The sequence below is a fragment of the Acyrthosiphon pisum genome, chromosome X (genome assembly GCF_005508785.2).
Source record: "Acyrthosiphon pisum isolate AL4f chromosome X, pea_aphid_22Mar2018_4r6ur, whole genome shotgun sequence".
In the NCBI taxonomy this organism is placed as follows: Eukaryota; Metazoa; Arthropoda; class Insecta; order Hemiptera; family Aphididae; genus Acyrthosiphon; species Acyrthosiphon pisum.
The window spans coordinates 116,188,987-116,199,632 of NC_042493.1; the positions used below are offsets into that span (position 1 = coordinate 116,188,987).

Here is a 10,646-nt window from a genome sequence, read left to right on the forward strand (position 1 = left end):
CCATAATATAGTGACCTAAAATGAAGCTGTCTACATGACGCAACGACTCTACACCCCGCGACTATTGGCTGGTTCGCCGAGACAGCCGAGTAATTTACCGAGCCGATCAATTTGAGGCGATTGTCGAACCGCGACAACCGGCGACCATAATGGCTGGGTTGCTCGTGTTTTTTCCGAGATACTTTTGACCACGACCGTTCACCGTTCTAGTGGTGGGCATCAAAACATCGATATTTACAAACGATCGATGTTATGTCATCAATATATCGATAGATCGAGAATGATGTTTATCTTCAATAATAATATTATATTGATTGAAATATCGATTTTCAGAATTCAATATCATCAATCAATAACATTGACAGTAAAGGCCATTAGTTAATAAAATTATATTTTATAATGTAAATATTGTATTGTACTTTCTTTTCTTGATATCCCATAAAATAGACAAACTAAAGTTATTCAAATTATTTTGAATAGCGGGAAATTATATAGATAGGTTTGATAATATTCTATGGTTGATGTTGTGAACACAGCGGGAGAACATGAAGTTATGCACCTTATCAAATTGATTCAGGCAGAACAAAGGATTTCAGGAGAGTGTCGTTTCTATAGTATTCTATGCCCAAACCAAGAACATAAAAATACATCACCGACTGAATACCGATGTTTAATCTCTCGTAACTCGTTCAGTGAAATTACGTCATTGATCAGGTGAACGATAGCGTTTTTTTGTTCTCGCTGCCGCACACCGCACACGGACTGTCTCGTAACTTCTTTCACCTGTGGGGCTTGCTCGTCTGTTAAACGTACTTCCAGAATGCGACATGTACTCAACGCCCATTGTGACGAATCGGATTAAGTCTTGATCTTAGACTTGGACCAATACAGATATCTGTAAATGTGTGCAACGTCATAACTATAAACTTGTCAACCAACAGGTATCTAATTCAATCAACAATTTTATAAAACCAAATCTATTGTAAGTCACGAGTGTTTGTTCTTATGTTTAGCCGTATTACAAAAATTTTACTTTGGGTGGGAATAGGCATTATTTGTTTTACGAATCGGTGTCCGTCTCCCAGAGTTATAGCTCGTTAGTCATATTAATTGAACTACACCAATTTTCTCGATAAAAATTCGTAAAATAATGTAGATTACCTAGTCTGAACAATACTAAAATACGTTTAAAAACATAATTTAAGTTGTAAAATACTCAATAATAAGTTTTCGTTTTAATTTTCATAATACATCATATAACTATTAGTCTAGTTTCTACTACCCTAGTACCTATACTCTGTTCAGCGAGAGAGCACGCCGATTATGAACATCCCTCCACGTTGCCATGCTATTGAAATCAAAGGTAGGGTGTTACGTGGGAGAACCAGTTTTCGTCGCTGTACGGCGCGGTCTCTTGCTGAACCGAGTATAGTCACTTATATATTGGAACACTACCTTATGTTACTGTTGAAACTAGATCACTAAAATTTAAAAATTATACTTAGTCACACAATTATCAATAAATTTAACGAATTAACTACTATAAATAATTCAATAACATTTAATTTGTTATTTATAAATTTCAATTATATTACTCATAGATTTAAAGGCAGATAATTGTCACATGCAATTTAGTATTACAGCAATAGGGCACTATGCATACAACTTGAATGCCAAATGTTTGACCCATGAGTAATTAGCATTAGTACCATTTGGTACTTAAATCTCTTGTATAATATATAATATATATATATTATATTAAACATTATTTTAATCATTAATTTTCCTTTTCAAGCAAAAATGTTACCATCTTGTTCAATATGTGACGATTATTTCACCGGACTTCATCCTGAATCAGTTCATACAACACGTTGTGGTCATGTTTTCCACTACGAATGTCTCATGACATGGATTCAAAGGTATTACTAAAGTTTAAATTCTGTGATTCTATAAAAAGTATATTATAATTGTAATTTTATCAGTATTCCAAATACCAATTTACTATGTTTGGTGTTTGTTTTTCAGCTTAAGGTATCATATGCATTGGCGCCCGTAGTGGGAGGGAGGCATTATCCCCCTGGCTTATTGGACATTTAATTTAAATAGAGTATAGTATGATAAATTACTGTATAACAAATAGAAAGTGTGTAATACAAAGAAAAATAGGTCACTATTATATAAAATCCTGTTAAACCAAATTAACAAAATATATTATGCTTAATGCATAGCAAACTTTCCCCCTCCCCATTAGTAAAATTTCTGTGGGCGCCTATAACCATATGATATTGATTTACAGCATATTATAACTAATAATTATAAGTAAATATACTTATAATAATATAAAGTAATGATTCGGAGTTGTACGTATAATATTCCTCCTTAAAACTGTATAACTATAGCTTTACTTCTATAATTTTCAGATCCCAAACATGTCCACACTGTCGGTCAAAAGTAACCAAAAAGAAAACTATTAAATTATATTTTCACAAGAATTCAAATTTAAGTATAAAAGAAGACATTTCTTCACTGACAGACCAAGTGCAATCACTTACATATGAAAATACTCTGAAGAAAGATGAAATAAAAAAATTGTTAACAATAACTAAAAAAGATAAAGAACAACTGGATTCATTTAAGTAAAAAAAAAAATTTAATTAATACTTGTTCTAAATAATATAGATATTTATTATGTTTACACTTTACAGGAAACAATTCAAAGATATGAAAGACATAATACAAGGCCATCAAACATTTGTATCTGCTTTAGAAGAAAATATCAGTTTTCTTAAATCTAAATGCAAAAAATCTATTTGCTACAAACTTGAAGCTGAAGAATTAAGAAAATATTTGGTAAAATACCAATCGTAAGACAATTTTTCATTATATCATAAAAATATAATAATTTATGAAATATTCCAACTAAATTGCATTATATTTTCACATAAATTCAAATTTAAGTGTAAAAGAAGACATATCTTCACTGACAGACCAAGTGCAATCTCTTACATATGAAAATACTCTGAAGAAAGAAGAAATAAAAAAATTGTTAACAATAACTAAAAAAGATAAAGAACAACTGGATTCATTAAAGTAAAAAAAAAATATTTAATTTATACTTGTTCTAAATAATATAGATATTCATTATGTTTACACTTTACAGGATACAATTCAATGATATGAAAGACATAATACAAGGCCATCAAACATTTGTATCAGATTTAGAAGAATATATCAGTTTCCTTAAATCTGAATGCAAAAAATCTAATTGCTACAAACTTGAAGCTGAAGAATTAAGAAAAGATTTGGTAAAATACCAATCGTAAGACACTTTTTTATTATATCATAAAAAAATTAATAACTTATATAATATTCAAATTAAATTGCAGAATAAACAGTATATTATATGGAACAGCTGCGGATTCTCAAGAAGCTGTATCTTTGTTAAAAAAAAAGACTGATGTTGAAACTTTATGTTTACTTATAACCTCTTTTAAAAAGTATGATATATTATTAAAAAAATTGTGTATTATTTAATAACTCAATAAATGCTTTGTAGAGAAATTCAGACTTTAAAAGAAAGCAATAGAGATTTGGAAACTAAGTTTTCACAATGTGTCACTAAATACATGGAACTTAAAAGACATATTTTGTGCAATGAAAATTCAAAACAATCCGTGAATACCCAAGTAGTGGAGTATGTAATCTTTTGTTTAAGTAGTTTAATCTTATAACAAATTGTTATTTTTAAATTTTAAAAAACATAAATTTAAAAGTAACTAAAAATGATTTATTATAAATCTTCCTTAAGAATCAGCCAAGTGTATATTAAGTTTTTGAATACATTTAAATACATTTACAGTGCTTAATAACTTATTTTTCAGAAAATTAGAATCAGGAATTATTGATTTTGAAGCAGAAATTGAAAGACTACAAAAAAAATGTGAAAATTTAAAATCTTTGGTGCAAGCAAATGATGATACTCCAAGAAGAACTGAATTACGTAAAAGAATAATATACGAAAATCCAGCTCTTGATTTGTCCATTACTCCAAGTTTAGAAAAAGTACATTAAGTGATATCTTTAATTTATTAAAGTGAACTCAATACTTAAGTATATTAAAATGTAAAATTTCAATAGAACATTGTTTTTAATATGAGAAAATTAGAAGTTTTAGTTAGATTAATTACATGTAAACTATGTTGATTGAATGGTAATCATTTTTGATCAGTAATTTAATAACAATTTTCTAGGGTTTAAAAACTGTTATAAACTCTCCAGAAAATTCAGTTTCCTCAATGGAACAACCAAAAGGTCAATTAAAGCCACATAGTTTAAACAACAAAAGAGAACAATCATCATCACAATGTGTAAATATTAGGGCTGGGCCGATATACAAACCGATATCGATTATCGGCCGATATTGGCAATATCGGTTTTATCGGTATCGGTTTTTTTTTAAAACCGATATTTGAACCGATATAAAAAAAAAAAACAACAATTTATCATTATAATAATGTATAATCACCATAATCTAATATTATCAACTCTGCGCGCGGTTATAACTGTTAACACTAAATGTATTTATAACCATATTGATGTTATCATGTTATGTAAGAATATCAGCTTGCTGTGCAATTACTAGTATATTCCTTAGAAAAGAAAACATATTTTATCTTTGTTTTTCAATAATTAGTAATTACCAACAAATTTGCTTGGCTGATAAGCTTGTTTAATATAATTTTAATATATTATCATTTATCATATTGTATTCATGTTAAGTTAACTGTTATGTATGAAGTATTAAGACTTAGACTACATAATAAATATAAAACTATTAAGTTAAAAGTAAAAACTAAAAAGTAAAAAAAGTAAAAACCAACATGCCTTCTGTAGTATGGACATTTTTTACGAAGTGCCCTGATGATTTGTCTAAGGCACAATGTTCTATTTGCAACAAGATAGTATCTAGGGGTGGACGTAATTCTCGGACTTTTACACCTCAAAACTTAAAGTCGCATCTTATGCAAGAGCATAAAAATGAGTTCATGAAAGTTAACGATAATAAGAAGAAAAGAAAAGTTCTACCTAAAAGTGATTCAGAAACTGGTTCAGAGGTATGTACTTATGATTAAAATTTAAAATAATGTAAACTTCTTTTATATTTTAAAATTTAAATTATTTTCTTTCGGTTGCACCCGTCCTACTCCCTCCCAACTATTTTGGGTCGACCACCCTAGTCATCAACTTAAGCTATACTTCACCCTATTTAAATTATATATTAATCATTAATTCGGTGAATACATATTAATTATTATTTAATATATTTTAATTAATTATTACTTATTAGGGGAATAGTAATTACTGGATATAGTTATAGGGTACATAATATAATGGTTTCTGAATGAAACTTGGTACTTGTAATTTGATATGTAATAAATAATAATAGGTAGTTAATGTATAATTATTAATTATTAATTACTTTTGTAGGAAGAAGTAGATTTAGCTGTTGTACAAACATCTAAAGTATGTCAAGAAGTAGACTTAAGTCCAAGTTCTTTGCAAAAACAAAATTCAACAATCATAAGACAAAATTCCATCAGCCTACAAATAAGTTCCATGTTTGAAAGCAAAGCTCCATTAGCATATAATAGCTCAAAAGCCTTACATATTTACTGATTTAATTGCCAAAATGATAGCTAAAGACCAGTTGCCTTTTCATCACGTTGAAAAACAAGGTGATATCTTAGTTTGGTTTACCCCTAATTTTACTTTACTATGATTTAAGTTGTAAACTTTAAACTTTAAACCATGGTTTAAAATTACATTTTTTCCAATAATTTAAATTTAAATTTTAGGTTTCAAAAACTTAGTTAAGTTCTTAGAACCTCGCTACACCATACCTGATCGGACAACATTTTCAAGAAATATTATTCCTAAATTGTATTTGAAGGTATCTCAGAAAATTTGTGAAATCATAAAAAATATGGAGTTTGCATCATTTACAACGGATCTATGGTCTTCAAACAATAATACAGATTATCTGTCATTAACTTGCCACTTTATAGACAACTCAGACAACAATTTTATCAGAGAGAATATATTATTAGAAGTCATTCCTTTTAAGCCCATGTATCATCTGGGTGAAGATATTTATACATTTACTATTGAAACATTGGAAAAGTGGGGAATTAAAGAAAAACAAATCCATGTTTTTTTACGAGACAACGCTCCAAATATGGTGAAGGCTTTTAGTAACAGAGATTTCTTTAGTTTTGGCTGTTTTTCTCATTCACTTCAACTGGTAAAATATTTTCTATTTTTTTTATATAATATACATATATTAGATATTTAGATGTATGTAGAGGAAAAAATTGTGAAAGGACTACCGAAAAATAATTTAATAAAAAATACCTGAGCACTAATATATTGTATTTTTTCTTTTTTTGAAAAATATTAATTAAATTATATGATATATAACTTATTAATTATTTATGATATTATTATTTTAATTTTCAGGTAATAACTGATGTGTTATGGAAGCAAAAAAATCATGAAGAATTATTAAAAAAAGTTAGACAAATAGTTGGCCATTTTAAGCATAGCATTTCAGCTAACAAATTACTTAATAACTATCAAAAACAAGAAAAATTGCCTGAACGAAAATTTATTCAAGATGTTACAACCCGCTGGAACAGTACTTATCTTATGATTACTAGGTTTCTAGAGCAAAAAAAGTCTGTCGTTGGTTTAGCTCCTTACATACATCTGAAAGTAAGTTTGACTAGTGAAGAATGGGTTTTATTAGATGAAATATCTAAAGTTCTTGAAATATTTTATTTGGTAACTTTGACGTTATCTAAAGAAACCTCATCACTGTCTGAAGTCATACCAGTTTTAAGAAGCGTCAGTACATATTTGGAAAAAGAAGTCAACAAATCTAACAAAAATGAAATTGCTGAAAAACTACTGTCTAAAATGAATGAAAGGTTTAGTGAATATGAACAAAATAAATTGCTTTTACTCAGTACAATTTTAGATCCTAGATTTAAAGATAGAGTATTTTCCGGAGAATATGAAAAATTTCAAGCACTTAATAATCTAAAATTGGAACTTGATGTAATTTACAGAAATGTTACTGACACCTCTACAGTGTCTCCTGAAATTGAGTCAGAGGTTGTAACAATTAATCAACATCCATTAGAGAAGTCCATATTTAGTCATATATTGCCTGATCACAGAGAACCTATGCAGTGCAATTCAAATGAAGCAGAAATTGAAAAATATTTAACAGAAGATTTGATTGATGAGAAAGAAAACATATATGAGTATTGGTCTAAATCTAAATTAATAGGATTAAAAAAGCTAGCGGCTAAATACCATTCAAGCCCATCAACCTCGGTGGATTCAGAACGTGCTTTTAGTACGGCAGGGTTTATTTGTTCTAAATCTAGAAATGCTTTAAATCCTACTAAAATAAGGAATTTAATATTTCTTTCAAAAAATTTGAAGTACTTAGATTAAAATTTAAATGTTTGATTATATTAAAGATTAAGCACTTTAATTGCTATAAAAAGACTTAAACAAGTAACGTTTAAAGACTGAAAAGGGAAAATTGTTATTTTTTAAATATTATGTAATTACTAATTTGTTTTTCATTATAATTTTTATTTGTTTTATTAAAAAGTTAAAATTATACTTATAGTTATAATTTAATAATTTATAAACAACCTACAAAAAAGAAAAGTGTTCATTTTAATTTTTAAGTATTTAAAATTTTTAACTTTGTTATTTAATATTTATGTACAACTGTGTTAACTATTTGTGTTAAATATTAAATTGTATAATTAAATGATTAATTATTATTTATTATATATTACTTGTTTAATTTAGTCATTTTTATAATATATAATATATATTATATATTATAAAATAATAAATAATAATAATATTACTACTTACTAGTAATACTAGTTAAAACTTAGTACTTATCGGTAAGCATTATCGGTTATCGGTAGGTATTATCGGGTATTTTATGATATCGGTTCATGCATTTGGATAAAAATTCAAAGTTTTGAATATATCGGTTATCGGTTTTTTATCGGTTGCATATATCGGTTTATCGGTTATCGGTTAAAAGTGATATCGGCCCATCCCTAGTAAATATATATATATTAATTATGAAATACTAAACACATTTTTAAATATTTTTCCTGATTATTATATTCTTGTTAAGGTCAACACATTTATGCCAAAAAGTCCTCGAAGACCAATTGGATTTGTGAGACCACCTTTAACTACTAAATCGGTAAGTGCAAATAATATATCAAAATCTATGGTTTATTCAAGTAGTTCGGACGAAGAAATGTATGAAGGTCTTGCTCGTCGTTCGAAACCAGATGTGTACCCTAGCCGACAGAAACCAGTAACTAGAAAACGAAAATATGACGAAAATTAGTTTATAATTTCAAAATAGAAAAAAACCACCATCAATTAAAAGTAATTGTATTTTGGATAGTTTTTTATCTGCCGAAATTCATTAATTATGTATAGTTTACTAAAAAATAACATATTTATATAAGTGTAATTTTTTATACTATTTATTTGACAATATCAAATTATATTTAAATAACAATATTAGAATTCTTATAAGTATATTAATAATATTATTATTATTATTATTATTTTTTTTATTGATGTATCTCTTTTTTTAATTAATGAATAACAGTTTGTTGACAAAGCATAATTAAATTTAAATATGTATACATAAATTGCTCATTACCAATACAAATAATATTGTTGACTTAATAGTATTACATTTTGACCACACTTTGGTGTTTGGCTCCTATAAAAATAAAATTAAGTATTAAAGGAATTGCAAAAATATTTGTACCATGAATAAATAATTACATAATATATTGAGATTTAATTAGTAACAAATATATTACCTTCAGATGACTATTATAACATCCTCCCAGTTTGCACCTATAAAATGATTTGAAATTCAGTTTGTTGCAACTATAATCTGTGATTATACCTGATGTGTTTTTATGCTATACTTTAGCACTTTCATTGCGTGTCATAGTTTTGTATACTTGTCGTGACGCTGATAAAATTCTAGTTTTAAAAAAAATTTCCTAAAAATTGAAAAATTAAAATATCAGTGTTTGGTTTGCATTTGATTATTTGTTGAATTAATAGAAGACGCTGACAAAAAACCAAAAGTTTAATCGCAATGCTGACTAAATTATAAACCATTAAATAACAAGGTATATGATGCCAGTTGGCGTCATTCAGCACATGTGAACTATGTACAATGACGCTAATTAGCATTTTATGCAGCGAACGTGTTAACAGGATTAACACTCAAATGACTCTGTATTTTTTACAACAATGAGAAGTAAATTTGAATGGGCTATACGTTTTACAAAAAACGGCCTAATAAAATGTTCAGATGTATATTAAAGTACTACGTATTATGAATATTAGCGCCTCCCCATAATGTCTGCTATGTTTAACTGAAATAGTCACAGTACATGATCATAAGTTTGATTTCAATGTTACTATAAATTCATACCATTGTAGTTTTCCGAACCTAACCTTATAGTAACTATAACAACTGTTGATCCAGCTGGCGGTGGAGCATCAAATCTTATCTCACATTTCCTCAGAACACCTGTTGTTGTTTCCGTTCTAAAATAAAAGAATATTTAGTAAAATTGTGCATATTAGGTAGGAAGTCAAAACCAGTAATCAAGTAGAAACCCAATGCATTATTTATAAAAGCAATATTATCTTACAGCCAATATTGTTTTATTTTCTAGTTCCTAAAATTTGGAAAAGTTACATTATTTTGTTATATGCACAATTTTGTAAAAAAAAAAAATAAAAATAATATTTGTGATTCCTGCTTACAATGCCTTTTAAGTTCTTAATGGGTTTTACTGTAGTCTGAATACTACCTACATTACCTACATTAGACAAAAGTTGAAAATCTTTAAAAAATGCCTTGCTGTAATTCGCTGTAGAAGATTGTAATAATCTTGGATCTTCAATTATAGCTTTATGAAATGTGTAAAGATTTTCAGGAGTAGCCTACAATATAAAAACTTTTAAATATTACTAGTACTGACTAACGTTGAATAAAAAATAATTTTGATTATTATTGCCTGTAATAATAATTCTTCAAAGCAAGTTGCTAACTAAGTACAACCAGTATTAAAAAAAATAATTTTAATCGAATCATCATTATTGAATGTTTTCAATAGAGATTTAATTACAAGCTGAGAAATTTATTGATGCATGCCACTCATGGAAACGGAAATATCTAACAAAATTACTACATCCTTTGAACAAGTTGCAGCTTGTATGTACCACGGTCGCAGACAGGTGTCAAATACACTAGGTTTAGCTAACCATCTTATAGCTAATAATAAAATAAAACATCAATGTTTCTGCGCTGAATGTAGTGTAATGACCATGAGAAAAAAATACTCTCATTTCTCATGACTCATACCATTGATTTTATAGTATTATTGAATAAATGCTCATACTTATCAATATGTTTTATGGCTATAATAATTACAGCATTGACATAATATTACCAGGATAATGACGCATTTACCCTGCTGTACTTCCAAAATATGTCA

At 27.7% G+C, this 10,646-nt stretch overlaps 2 protein-coding genes across 3 annotated transcripts in view; both read left to right on the plus strand.

Annotated features, from left to right (window-relative positions):
* The first annotated feature begins 442 nt into the window (after nt 1–442).
* LOC100570119 (E3 ubiquitin-protein ligase TRAIP-like) overlaps nt 443–10,646 on the plus strand; it is a 16,523-nt gene continuing 6,319 nt past the window's right edge. Inside the window, exons 1-11 of one of the 2 annotated variants that reach the window (XM_029492488.1) lie at nt 448–941; nt 1,796–1,919; nt 2,421–2,636; nt 2,706–2,864; nt 2,959–3,090; nt 3,161–3,319; nt 3,387–3,497; nt 3,557–3,694; nt 3,882–4,062; nt 4,251–4,367; nt 8,234–8,567. In XM_029492488.1, coding sequence (XP_029348348.1) covers nt 1,801–1,919; nt 2,421–2,636; nt 2,706–2,864; nt 2,959–3,090; nt 3,161–3,319; nt 3,387–3,497; nt 3,557–3,694; nt 3,882–4,062; nt 4,251–4,367; nt 8,234–8,455 — 1,554 coding nt within the window. In that variant the 5' untranslated portion in view covers nt 448–941; nt 1,796–1,800 and the 3' untranslated portion in view covers nt 8,456–8,567. Of the gene's footprint in view, nt 942–1,795; nt 1,920–2,420; nt 2,637–2,705; nt 2,865–2,958; nt 3,091–3,160; nt 3,320–3,386; nt 3,498–3,556; nt 3,695–3,881; nt 4,063–4,250; nt 4,368–8,233; nt 8,568–10,646 lie in introns of those variants that run through there. The other variant, XM_029492484.1, reaches the window with a different exon arrangement.
* LOC115034935 (zinc finger BED domain-containing protein 4-like) lies at nt 5,676–7,604 on the plus strand. Its single transcript, XM_029492493.1, has 3 exons — nt 5,676–5,735; nt 5,856–6,301; nt 6,517–7,604. The coding sequence occupies exons 1-3, from the start codon at nt 5,690–5,692 to the stop codon at nt 7,519–7,521; spliced, it is 1,497 nt and encodes a 498-aa protein (XP_029348353.1). The 5' UTR covers nt 5,676–5,689; the 3' UTR covers nt 7,522–7,604.

Excerpts from the sequence above, each read along its gene's own strand:
- LOC115034935 (XM_029492493.1), top strand. The coding sequence starts at position 5,690 with ATGATAGCTAAAGACCAGTTGCCTTTTCATCACGTTGAAAAACAAG. Across the intron at positions 5,736-5,855 it reads TCATCACGTTGAAAAACAAG|GTTTCAAAAACTTAGTTAAG; the intron begins GTGATATCTTAG and ends TTTAAATTTTAG. Across the intron at positions 6,302-6,516 it reads TTTCTCATTCACTTCAACTG|GTAATAACTGATGTGTTATG; the intron begins GTAAAATATTTT and ends TTTAATTTTCAG.